Raw genomic sequence first — 13,520 nt, 5'->3', positions numbered from 1 at the left:
TTGTTTTCCAGGTTAGGGATAGTAAATGGTAGTGAGCACAGCACATAAGACAGATACTGGGAGGGCTGGCAGAGAATTTTCAGAGTCCTTTAGTATGGGCACAAGCACATTGTGTACAGGCCAAAACCAGGCATGCTAAAACTGTAGAGGGATCCCTTGACTCACCATACTACAAGAAATAGATTACAGAAAGACACTCAGGGGAGCACTAAATGGGCTAATAAAAATCAAGAATGAGAAAAGCAAATATGGAGGAGGAGGGCTGGTTCATTTCACACTGATTATTCTAATTCAAAACAAAGTCATCAGATTTGGTGGCCCATGCAGATGCAGGAGGCTTCTTTCACTTGATACTCTTTGTGAAGAATGTTCCACCATTAGTATCCAGTGCAGACCTGCAGGAGAAATGTCACCTATCCCCTTCTGTAGGGGCAGCTGCCAAACAGTTCACTATCAGAAGTGGGGAAGGAAAGATTTGCAGAATGAATTTGCTCAAAGTAGTCCACAAAGCTTGTGGCTGAGAAAGGCAAAGAATTAAGACATCTTAGTTCCTGGCGTGATGCTGTAACACAGTTATGATGATTCCTTCTGCACGTGTACAAATGCCAATGAGACCCACACAAGACTTTCTGTATCTGTCTTTGTGGAAGATGCTGTTGACAAAACATTACTCATGAACACAGTGGATGTATACCTCTGTGTGTGTGTGTGTATATATATATATATATATCTTCTGACTGTGGGAAAGGGAAGTTTATGCAAAGCATAATCAATTAAGATTAGAGAATTTTCAGCTGAAACAAAACACTTGACTGTGGTTATGAAGCAATCCTACGAAAGAAGGGTCAGTCCAGAAGCTTAGAAAACTCCCATCTTGTGAACCATGTACAGCCATCCTGAATTACCCCAGCAGTTTTTGTAGCTGAAATATTCTTTGGATATTTTTAACGCTGTAAAAAGATCTGTTGTCTCCTGCACCAGAAGTGGCTGCATTTTATTATATAAAGAGTTTTCTGGTAGAACTGCAAGACAACACAAAATCTACTTTTTATATTTTAGTAATAGGAGGAGCACAAAGATCCTTCCTTTAGTGTATCCTAGAAAGGGGAGAAGGAGAGTTTCAGCTAAGACTCAGCTAGGCACTTTTGAGAAGCAGCAATTGTTTTCTTAGCCCCAGGAGCGTAAAGGAACATCCTGTGTGTTCCTCTCACTTCATCTCCTGTAAACCAGACAGTGGAGGAGATTAGAGCAGGCTTCATCTTCCCATAATTTAAGATCTAGAATTTGAGGTGGTGGAGGGTGAATGTGGGAGGGAGTAAATATTGTTTAGAGAACTGGCACATATTTATGCACGTGTGCATGTCATACTTCCAGTGCCCATTTACCCCGGGTCCCTTCCTGCCTGGATTCTCTGGGCTGCACTAAAGAAGGGGGAAAAAATGATGTTAGAAATATACTTTGGTGCTGTTAAAAATCCTTTCCCTGAGCTAGTTATTGGTCAGGTACTGAGCTACAACATAGCCAAATTCCCCTTGGGGTTCAGAAGGACTTCTGTCTGAGCAACATCTCAGTCTTTGGTGACTGTCCTTTGCCTTTCAAAAAGGGATTTCAGATGGATTTAGTTTAACAAAGTAACAACTGACCGAAGTCTACAAAAATAACAGTGCTCTTTTCCCTTGAGCTTCCCTGAGCTGTGGAACAGGCATTAGCCAAAGCTCCTTAAGGAAATGTACCAACTTCTTTCTGTACCCAAGGGAACCACAGCTCCAGAACTGATATCCAAGTTAACCTATCCAAAGCAGAACCAGGATGTATAGGTATATTTCTAACCATTGGAACAACATTCATTCAATTAATGGACTCTCCTATATTTTACTTCAGTTTTATATCCTTCCTAATATAGTTCCTTATTTTCAGCATTCATCTGAAAAACTCCACCTCCATCTTGGAGGTAATTTCAGTCTTAGAGCAGAGCATTGAGTCTTCTGCTACAGACTGGGATTGATAGCATGAAAAGAGCTACAATGATGCAGCCTTAGAAACTACCGTGTCAGGCACTTCTTTGCATAGAGAGAGTAATTAGCATGAGCTCTCTGCAGTTACCAAAGGAAATCCCCTGCAGGCACAGAGGTTTAGGCAGTTTCTCTTCTGTGTGGCCTGTAGCAGGTTTGAGCTCCTATTAATTAAACCCCAAGAGGGCTCAGTGGCCGGCCCTCCGTACATGCACGTGCATACAGAGACACAGCACTACCAACCTGGTCCCCTGTGCCTCTTCTCCATCCAGATGTAGCAGTTGTTCTGAGCCACCCCAGTCTGTGAATCCAGGAAGGGGAGGCGGACGCTGCGCTCGGCACAGAGCCGAGAGTTGTAGCTGCGACAGTGCTCAATTGCTTCTTTGTAGAACTGGTCCCCAAGGCTGCCAAGAGAGACAGGGCACAGTGAGAACGATTGCGCTGCCCCCTCCAACAAGAGTAGGAAAAGGGGACGTGAGGTTGGTTTGAAAATGGACAAACAGAAGAATTTTGCCTGGACAGATGCAAATGTTGGTGACACGAGACACTGATGAAGCAGATCATGCAGAAAGTGATGTCAAATTCATCAAAAGATCAGGCTGTCAGGAACCAGACACAGATCTTTTCAGTAGCAGTGTGGCTACTGAATGAGCAAATGATGCAATCACACTGCCCCATGACCCAGGGTCAGGCCCATGTACACCACAGTGAACTCATTTGATTGTTTCCCTTCCCCTGTAGTTTGTCCAGCCAATTCAGCAAACCAGTCATTTCAAACCCATGTTACAGCAACTGCTGCAGTATGTTTTAGGCAACCAGAAAGCCAGCCAAGTTTAGAAGAACTCCGCTCTGGCATTTCTGGTGCCAAAGAGCCCATAAGAGCAAGGACCATGGTTCTCTTATTGTGTGCTTCTGAGGCATGAAAACACACCCCTGAATAACTAGAGCCATATCTGCAATGGTCAGACTAGATGCTTTGTCGTAAGCCTTCCAGAGTTTTCCACAGTGAAGCCTGAGGTGCCAGGAGCAGCAGGCTACAGCAGCGACCAGTCAGATCCAGCATGGCAAATGCTGCTTTTCTCTGGAGCCCAGTGGCAATAACTGTTCTAAAGACAATGTCACTTGCTTCATAAATAACTGTTTGTTCAAAAATTCTGTAGAATCTTCATCCTCCCTTGAGATAGGTTTAAAAACTCTGCCTGCTGGAGATTACCAAAATCCTCCCTCCAAATTTTTCTAAACAGGGAAAAGCATCAAAGTAAAGCTACCCTGAGGACACAAAGCAGCTGTCATGCTGGAGCATTGCAAAGTAGGTGGGCCACACTGCTGAACCTCATTTTTGATCTATTGTCAAGGTGAAATTCACTCGTGACACGAATAGCTAGGAAAGATACCTGTTAGGGGTAAATTCATTAGAAAACAGGAGCAGAATGATAGATGGCATAACTTGCTCTGACTCTGATATTCATTAGTGTGCAAAAAGAGTATAGCACATACAGCAAGTGAACCAAAGGGATGCATGCACAGAGATATTGCACAGAGATTTGCTGTTCTATTAGTTGTTTTCCCCACTATCCTCTTCTGTAGGCACAACTGGCATTTTAACATTTTGCACACCTCTGAATGTCAAATCAGAGCAAATTGCTCTCTTTTGCCATCTGTATCTTTTTGTGACTCACATCTTTTAAGTGACTCCTCAGTTGTACCTTATGATTTACATGGAAGTCAGACTCTTCTCATCTTGGCCATACTGGACCAATATCCTATCACTGGCAGGGGCCATAAGCAGAGGCTTAGGGAAGAACAAAAATACAGCAAATACCAAGGGAGGCACCTCACGTTCTCCCTTCTCAATTCTGATGATCAGAACTCAATTTACCCAAGTCTCAGGTTATCAAATGATGGGGAGGTCAGAACATCCTTTGCCTACAGAGACTTCCTAAGGGGTTTTTAGAGGTTTTGTGCAGCAGTGAACATCTGTGTGAACATTGTGCCTCACAGACCTGTCCTCCCCCTGCTGACCACCAGCTCCTGGGCGGCTGCCAGCACAGGGATATGTGGAGGGCAGCTGAAGGAGAGAGCTCTCTGGGCTGTGCAAGCAAGTGGAGGGTACAGCATGGGCAGAGCCTGTACAGCAGGATCCCTCCAGACACTGAATCCCCTGCAATGACCTCAAACGCCCTTTTCCATAAAAAGGCAGGGGGGAAGGGAAGGGGAGCAGGGGAGAAAGAAAAGATAAGCTGCTCTACTATACAAAGAATGTGACTAGGAAGAAATGAAATCTTATTAAAAGCTGTAATTAAAGTTGTACACTTGTGTAATCAAAGTCAGTAACAAGGAGACCCCAGTTGATCAAAGATTAACAGCTCTTTCCACAAACACTTGAGCTTCCTCAGAGCTATGTCAGATTCCTTCTATATTAAACCAGAGATGCTCTCTAACTCTAAGGAGTTTACTGGAAATAAATAGGCATAGCTATGTGACAAAAAACTGCCACCACTGCATAAGTCTTCCTTATGCCAAAAATCACTTCAGTCATTAGAATATGTACACCACAAAGCATCCATATTGACAAAAACAATACATCTCAGCATTAGGGTATGGGATATATAGGATCTGACTGGAGATTGCCTCAGTTTCCATCTTGCTCTAAGACTGAAAATAACTATAAGTCTTCAAATGTAAAATATTTTGCTTTAAATCATACTATCAAGTAAATTTCAGATTTTTCTAAGTGGGATAAAAGGGCATTTGAGATCCTAATGGCAGAGAAGCAACCAAGCTAATGGGTCAAATTCACTCTTGACAAAATCTTGCAGTCTAGCTGTTTCATTACATTTACTTTAAAAGATTTTTAAATATGCATTTTTTTGCCTTAAAGAAAAATAACAATTTAGAAGTATTCAGTCATCTCCATATTTTAAGAAAGCTTGCCTTGGCTCCACTACTGCAAGCACGATCAAAAAATGCAGTTCTCTAAGTATTCACTGGAAAGCTATTCAGATACTGAGACCTTGAGGAATTACCCTGGCCTTAATTATAAATGGAATTATTTTTTTAAGTGACAAATAATCAAATATAGGAAAGTAAAGAAATGGTATTTCCCCACAACAGTCATATGTCAGTGGTAAACAGCTCCCCTGATATTACTTTTGGGTGCCTAGTTGTTTTGTTTTACCATTAGTTAGGGTTTTTTTAAAAGAACTTCAAACTGAGAGATATTTTTTTCCTTTTTTGTGTGCTACATACCTAAACACAGCATGTTTTATCTTATGCAGGAGAAAAGAGAAAGTGCACTAAAATCAGGGCAAAAAAGGGGAAGCACGGTCCCATTGTGTTCCTCATTGCAGAGTCAGGGAGGTGGGACAAATCCCAGCCCCCTCCCAGGAGGTTTACAATGGAGCTGGAGAACAGACAAGGGTGGGAATAAGACTGGAAAGCACATGAGCTCCAATGAAACTCAAACAGATCCGTTGAGTTTGAGCAAGTGAGATACAAGAAGAAGAAAAAAAATTAATATTATAAAATGTATCATATGTCAGAAAAAAAGATTAATTATCTGTTACATGCTTCACAGTTTTCCCAAACTGTGTTGCTATGGAAGACTTCCACTTCAACTCCTGAAAAAGTATCTGTAAAAACTATGGGGAATTTCCTCATTATTTTTATGAAAAGTATGTATGAGTCAGTGCTGTGCAGTGACTGACTGCAAGGGTCAATTCTTCCCTTTGGACAGGGGAGTTAAAGGTCACACAGACTTGTCTAGATTGATATTAATGACACAAAATCATCAGCATATGTGCAGATTTTAAAGATGCTGGGAAAAAGCAAGGAGCAGACATGAACAACTGCTGGACAAGGAAGGCAAATCATACTGAAGGCAGCACAACTGGAAATACAGAAAGAGTTGTCAGCACGCTGTGAAAAACACACGCCCTTCAGTAGAGAGCCCCAGGTGAAACCCCAGATGTTTGGGACAGGCATGCCAGTGACACTGCTGGCACACACACAGGCTTTGCACTTGCATACCATGAATACTAAAATAACCCAGTTCTGGCTAACTGATAAAAGCTCCTGCACTTGGAAAAGAACAACCTATGCTATTGCATACTCCTGCAAAGCTGCATAGGAGGGGTAAATGTTTAGTGTGGTTAGGGGCTCTTTATTGGTGAAGAAAGTGAGACTGAAACTAAAGAGCAGGCTGGGAGCAGTGGAAGCTCAGTGTGAATGGGGAGGTGAGCACTCTGAAAGCACCAGCAGCCCTGTGGGTGCTGGGACTGCCATGAGAGCCTGGTGCAATTCTGTGCAGCCTTGCAGGTGGTCACTGCCATGACAGCAAGCACCAGCACAGAAGATCAGAGTTTGTGACATCCTTGAGGTCACTTTTCTTTTAAGTGTTAAGAAACTGAGGTTTTCTATCATGGAATCAGGTCAGCTAATAACAAAGCCAGGGAAGAACAATTCTTCCCTTCCCTCAATCTTTGCCTGCTAGCTCTAACTAGACCATAAGGTTTCTGAGCAGACTCCAACTTACCACTTCTCTGTATAGTACCTAGTGCCATGACTCTGCTGTCTAGGCATGCCTTCAATAAGGGGAAAAAAAAAAAAAAGAAACCCAAGAACTTGCCTGTCTTATAAGCCCATAAATTTGCAACAAGGACCAGGAGCCTGACTTCACTCCAGGTGTTCAAGATGTTTCTGTGCTGACAAGGGGTCCTGATGGGCCCTGAAAGCAGCAGAGCAGTTCTCCACCACTACTTTGCAGTCCATCCTGCAAAGTCACATATTCTTTGAGTGCACTTACACCTTTTAAAACAGCTACAAAATAGGCAGAATCCAGAGTGCCCCTCCTGCAGTGCCTAACACAATTGAGGTTAGTACCCAGAGAAGGTGAGCACTCGCTGAACACCTATAACTAGCCATGCTCAACAATGATTACAGGTCCACATCACCCTGGAAAAACTTGTATAACAAAGAACCAGTCCTCCCTCAAGTGCAGTTCCTAAATTTCTTCCAGACACCTCTGAGTATGAATCCAGATTGTCTCCAGTTCTTGCAGCCAGGCCTCATTCTAGTCATTTCCCTCTAAAGCCATGCTCACTACACAACTAGGCAAGTAAAAACCTGATAGCACAGGAAGAAATGACTAGTCATGCAACAGAAAGCAACAGACTTTTTCTTCTACAGTTTGCAGTGGTCCTCAGCCACGATCAAAAACGTGGGCCCTTGCTTTCCTTAAGACCATGGACTTTTTGTTTACTATACATTTAGTCTCTAGTCTTACATTTTAGATCATTTGATACTGTGAGGTACAGCAAGGACAATCAAAAAAGGCCTTGTAAATCAGAACTTGTTTTTCAGCAGCACTGCCATCCAGTTTCAAACTGGGTGAGATCCGAGAAGTGGTGCAATGCAGCTTCAGAAGATACTTTTTACTCTCCTTTCGGAGACACTCATGAATGAGTCTGGAAATAAAACACCAGTGAGGTCTTAGGCCTTCTCACAAAGTTGAACAGAGACTAAGAAATCATGCAGGCATCACCTGAGTTATCAGTTGCCTGCAACACTGGACCCCATCTTGGACAACTACGTGTCTTGGCAAGTGTTGAGAGAGCTGCACTGAGCTGGCTATACTATTCCTTTCCAGCACGTCCCACAAGGCCCCTGACAGGCAGCTGCTCCTTCTCTCTATGACCTGTGACACAAAGAATGCCTCAGGGCTCAATTCTTTAGCCACTTCTGTTTAATATCTGTGCAAAACCTTCAGGGAATATGATGAAGTATCTAGGCAGCAATGCCAGCCATGACATTGATGACATGCAGTTTATGTATCTTTTTCCCTCTCATGCCGACAGCACTCTCCCATACCTCACAGTGTTGAAAGCAAGGGCAGCATAGCTAGCAGAGGTGAAGTCAGAGGAGGTCAGAATGAGGCTGATTGGAAGTGGGAAGCGTTACAAACTATGCACTAACATTGTTAATGTGGACAATCTTACAGACACAATCACCAAAAGGGCCTTTCTCTCTCTCTCCAGTCAGCAAAATTCTCTTCTCAAGCTGAAGCCTGGTCATGGTCATGTGTGTTTCTCCCATCTGGACTGGCCTACTCTGACTCTCTACCTCAGGCTAGATAAGCAACAAAGACAGAGTTAGTTACAAAACTGTGGTACCTCCCCTGCCACAAAGCAAGCCAAAGAAGCCCACAGTCCCCTGCCCAACCTCATGTCTTTTCCTCACAAACTCTGAAACACCACTGATTTTCATGAAGAGCACAGTGGACTAAGTTGAAGCTGCTTGAACTTCTCCTTGCTACACCCAGTTGCAGCTGGAAACCTGTGCTTAGCAGAGTCCAGCCTCACCAGGCTCCTGTAGCATCTTCAGACAGCAGACCTTCAACTCCAGAGCATCTTCCCAGAAGAGATAAAGCATTCTGCTTTGCTCATGCCCACATTACGTTGCAAGATGCTAACATAACATTCATCAAAAGATCCAAGCAAAAGAAAATATGATATATTCAAGAGTGTTAGACAACTATTGAGCATTAAACAACAAAGGGCTGGCTAGGCCCCTCCTTTGGCTGCACTCTCTGGAATTTCTAGTTTATAGGCAGTGCTTAATTGCTAGAAGCATGCACCCTTTGCAACTGCACCAAAGTAGGCTGTAAAGATTCAAGAGGAATAGCAAATGGTTTTCCTGGTGTTAGGTGAAGCATAACAGACTGCTCAAAATCCAACCACAAAATCTGATGGCAAGCCAGAAAGTGCAGGAATGTGCAGATTCAGTTTTCTCATAGTGGTCCGTTGCATCTGTCCCTGCACAACATTTTCTAATGATGTAAGGGGTGTGAATGTGAGCAAAGGCAATACAGGATTTCCAGATGTGCTACAGAATGACTCAAACTTTCTGGGCTCTCGGTTTTTTAACATAAACTTGGCAGCTTTCTAAACACAGATCTTCAGTCTCCAAGAGCCAGAGTCATTGAGACAGCTATTTCATTTCTATACATAATTTCACCTGATAGACAACAGGAAGACTGTATAACTTTCCCCAGGCTGGGAAGCCATGTCAGAGAAACAATGGCTAGGAGGACTCTTTTGGTAGTAGGTAGACTTCACAAATCAGACCACTAAACAGTATACAAAGCAGACAGTGTTGCTGGAGCAGCAATGATCCAAGGGTAAACAAAAGACTTTCCAGGAGAGTTAACGCCTTTCATTGGAAGAACTCATGCAGACAGGTCAAAATAGACAAGCTTCTAGCACTTGTTCACTGCTCTGTGGCAGGTGCAGAGACTGTATGTGGTTCATGGGATTAGGAGCCATCAGAGAGTTGATGACAAGATCCTGAGTCAGCACTGGCACAGAGCAGACATTACAGCAATCAAGAAGATGCCCTGAGCTATAAGTCTAGGTTGAATCCAAATCAGTGTAAAAGCAATGAGGTTTTTTAGCACCCTCCTCCAAGCACTCAGCATTAGCAGTCTATGTAGAAGAGCAAAGAAATCCCCCTTTTGCATGTATTTACTAGAAGACCTCCCCTGATGGGTTGGAAATCCCTGCTGGCCACTTGTGGCCAGAATCAACAGGGTACTCACTGCTCGAATCACGGTGTGATGCTGATTGGTAACAGAGAGTGCAGCCTCATAGAGTGAGCTACATTCACTGCTCTGGAAACAGGCTTAGGCTGTAATTTAATCCACTGTGAAACTACAGGTATCATCTCATGCAAAAAGGCTGTCTTTGAAGAAAAATGACAAAAGGTAGGCTTAACTCACAATTTGAGGAAAATTGATCTGATTAGCCCCATCCTCACATGTATTGTAAAAGTATGAGAGCTCTGCTGGCATTTCCATTTAAAGTAAAGAAACAGCAGCACAAGTTAATACTGCCAAGAAGAGTGTGGTACATGATGGTATCTTGCCGACAAAAATCTGGCTTTCAGGCTAAAGAGCTGCAGCCCTCTTTGTGCAGGAATAAGGATTAGAACAAGAGGTGCTCCTTTTCCTGCAGCTGTGCATGGCCCTGCTCAGGGCCTGCAGCTGCATTCCCAGTTCTTGAAGCCAAAGTAGTGGGATCATTCTGCCCATCTCACTCACCTGTTAACATGCAGAGTTGTTGGCTGGATACAAGAGGTATCTGTGTATGGTGCAAGCTGATGTGTACTTATGAAATTAGGTATTTCAGAAGATTAAGTTACCAGCCCCGTTCAAATACACTGGACTGTGAACAATTATACTACATTGCATGTGGTAATTTGTCCACATCTTCTCTTACTTTACTTTCATTTCCATGAAGAGGCATCAGCAGCAATGTCCATGTCATACATCAGGCTACCTAAGTTGTTTCCAGAGATAGACATTGCATACAATCTCTATTAGACTCAGCACAGTGACCAATTAGGTTAATCTCAGAGGCAGACTCCTTGGGGATATCTCAGAGCATCTATTCTTTCTCAGGCCAGAGTTTCTGTTTTAAAGAGATGCAGCATCATCCAATTAAATGAACAACAGGTGTGAAAGGTAATAACCTAGACCTCTTTTGTGTCTGAAGACAGCACTCAGAATTCAGCTTGGTCCTAACCTCCCCTAAAAGGTCAAAAATTCTCTCCAATTACTAAGAGAATGAACTAGCGAAAACTTCAGCAACAGCATTAGATTTGACATGACAACATCTAAGGGATTTCTTTATATGTATTTTTAGAAAAGCAACTTAAGCTGCTGGGGCCTGGGGTCACCAGAATTCTGTTTGGCTTAGTGCAACAATGGTCTTACAGGTGAGATGTAGTCAAGACAAAGTCTATCCACTCAGCTCCCATGGTTCTGATTTCCCACAGTGATCCTATCTTTTGCATTCCTGGTAAAAACCATAATCTATCACCTAAGCTGACACCAGGAAGACAGCAAACCAGACTTCTACAAATTGTTCTGCCGTGACTTCCTTTGTAGCTTTAATAGTTCCCCTGCAGAACACCGGTAACACCCTACACTTACCTCAATAATAAATCGTGTGCATTACTTCAGGCACTGTCTGTACTAAAAAGATGCTCAGATCATGAAAAGAAATCCTCTCCTAGCTCTAGCTGTGCCAGCTAAAAATATCACCCATCCCCTCCTACCCTGCTGCTTTTCACTGCTTGTCTCCCAGATCTTACTGCTCCCACACCTCCTGCCAGTGGCAATGTTTGTGTGAGTGCTCCCTGACTCAGTTCAAGCAAGGCCATTCGATCTGTTCGAGCAAACCCAGCTGACATTGCCTGGAAGAGCTGAGGGCAAGCTCACAAAACCCCTTCTGCCTCCAGAGGTATCTCCAGCAGTACGACCAGCTTGGGTTAGCCTTCAAGTGGCACACCTGTTTGTTTGCAATGGAAAAAAGTCTGGCCACACCATCAGTGGTGGGAACTAGGTCACTCAGCCAGCAGCACAGCCCTTTTGAGAGACAGAGCAAATGCAAGTGGGAGTTACATCATTGGCCCAAATGACATCAGCTAAACTGACAAGAGCATTCTTTTTCATGTGTCTCTAAGTATCTCATCTTTCATGAAGCTACATATCTCCACCACAGCTCAACAGGCAGTGGGATGCCAGGAAAGACCAGGGGAGTTTTGCCCCATGCTTTAAGCCATGTCAGAGTCCCAGTTGTCCAAGCTCTACAGCATGGTCCTGGTCTGATTGACCTCTGTTAGCCCTCTTGGACGTTTGCAGGCTGGGATTTCCCCTGCACCCTGTGCAGTTATTTAGTAGACAAATATACAGTGCCATTCAATCCAGGTGGCAGAATTTAAAAGAGATTAAAATAAACATGCAAGTAGAAGAGTAGTACAAATGTTCCTAAATGGCATGCAAGCTTCCCCACTACACTGAACTGCTATTACATTAATATTTTAGGTACTTTCTGTCCTTTGACTAGAAAGAGTTAGTAAACTCACATTTTTCTGCTGGCTCGTCTCTTTTGTAGGAACCTTGTATCTCCTGCTGCAAAGGAAATGCCACTCCAGGAAACAATCCTTTTTGCACAGGGGAAAATGATCACACAAGTAGCAAAGCAGAGATTTATATAGATCTAACATAAAATCACATAATTATTAGAGTTTACTTTGCCTCTGAGGTCAGTCTTGGGAAAAAATCAGCTAGAGTCAATACTTTGAAATTACTAAACTTGAATGGGTAGCACTTTCAGGTCCTTGGTCATGATCTATGTGTGACAAACTGAATACACATGTAAGAAAACACTAAAATCTACTATGTACCTAGTCAATAATTATCAAAAGAGGAAATTATATTTTCTGTTCTCTATAAAGTCATCTCATGCCTAGATAACTAAAGTTGTGTTTCTTTGAGTTATTATTTCTCTTAAATACACAGGAACAATCATTCTGGTACTTGTATAAATCTGCTGGCCTTGGCAGACGTACAGCAGGGATATACTTGACTCATGCTACATGGGGGAATTCCCAAGATGACTGTGAATTAGATTTCCTTTTCTCACCTCCTTCCCCAAGCTCTACGCACAAATGGAAGTAGGGTAGATTACGGTCATTCCTCTGCTAAAGTTTCATTATTACCCCTCAAAAAGTAACAATAAAAATTGTAAGAGGTGAAACATGCATCCAACACATCATCTCACAGCTCCCTCAGCATAAAGAATGCCCTGTATTGAGAGCACACTGGAACTAACTCAAAGTTCTAGGCACAGGATCTTCTGCACCTGGAGCATATCCCATGGGAGCAGAGCAAACCACCATTGCAAATACTAATATATAATTCTGAGGAGTGATGTTTCAAACACCTGTGCCCTGGTTTCTGTAGATATTTATGCAGCACCCAAGAGGAACTCTCTAATAAAGTCAAGAAAAAGTGCTTGCCACAACCAGCTTTCAGAAACTCAAATATCTGATGGTCTTTCCCATACACATGGACTATCCTTGCACCTCTTTTTCTTCTGCCTTGCTTCCTGTTCTCAACACCACCTTAATTCAAGTATCAGATTGAGGTGGTTATTACTTTAGAACAGTTAAATTAAATGCAAAAGCTTTGTAATTCACTTAACAATTAGCAAAGCCTCCAATACTGTTTTGCTGCAATTATCACTGCAAAATAACGATCCTCTTGTCTGCTCAAATAACTTACTCTTTTGGCAAGTCTGAATGACTCCAGTTGTTTAATGCATATCCCCATCATGCTAGGGCAGACCTCAGAGTCACTTTTGGCCCTGTGTATTGACTGAGGTCTTCAAGAACTTGTGATGAAACTCTGCCTGACCAAGCATCAGGCCCCAGTTCAGCACAGCACGTTATTCAGAATGCAAGTCCCCTTCAACTCAAAGTTAGGCAGATACTTGAATGTCTTGCTGAACAGAGATGGCAGCTGAACAGATAGCACATGCTTCAGTGCACTTTTAGAATGAGGTCTTAGAAGCAGATACACGTGGGCAAGGCTGTTCAGGTCAGTTTATCATGTTTTCCCAGCTGGAACTAGCCAGAGCTAACACATTGGATCCATTTTCTTTCTGT

General features: G+C 42.9%; 1 protein-coding gene across 3 annotated transcripts in view; it reads right to left on the bottom strand.

Moving 5' to 3' along the window:
• DPF3 (double PHD fingers 3) overlaps window positions 1-13,520 on the bottom strand; it is a 179,290-nt gene that overhangs the window by 87,194 nt on the left and 78,576 nt on the right. For all 3 annotated transcript variants that reach the window (XM_066552404.1, XM_066552402.1, XM_066552403.1), the window contains exon 3: window positions 2,256-2,416. In XM_066552404.1, coding sequence (XP_066408501.1) covers window positions 2,256-2,416 — 161 coding nt within the window. The remainder of the gene's footprint in view (window positions 1-2,255; window positions 2,417-13,520) is intronic.

Source organism: Molothrus aeneus, chromosome 6 (genome assembly GCF_037042795.1).
Source record: "Molothrus aeneus isolate 106 chromosome 6, BPBGC_Maene_1.0, whole genome shotgun sequence".
In the NCBI taxonomy this organism is placed as follows: Eukaryota; Metazoa; Chordata; class Aves; order Passeriformes; family Icteridae; genus Molothrus; species Molothrus aeneus.
Note: the sequence above shows the minus strand (reverse complement) of the source record. Positions and strands in the feature narration are given on the sequence as shown.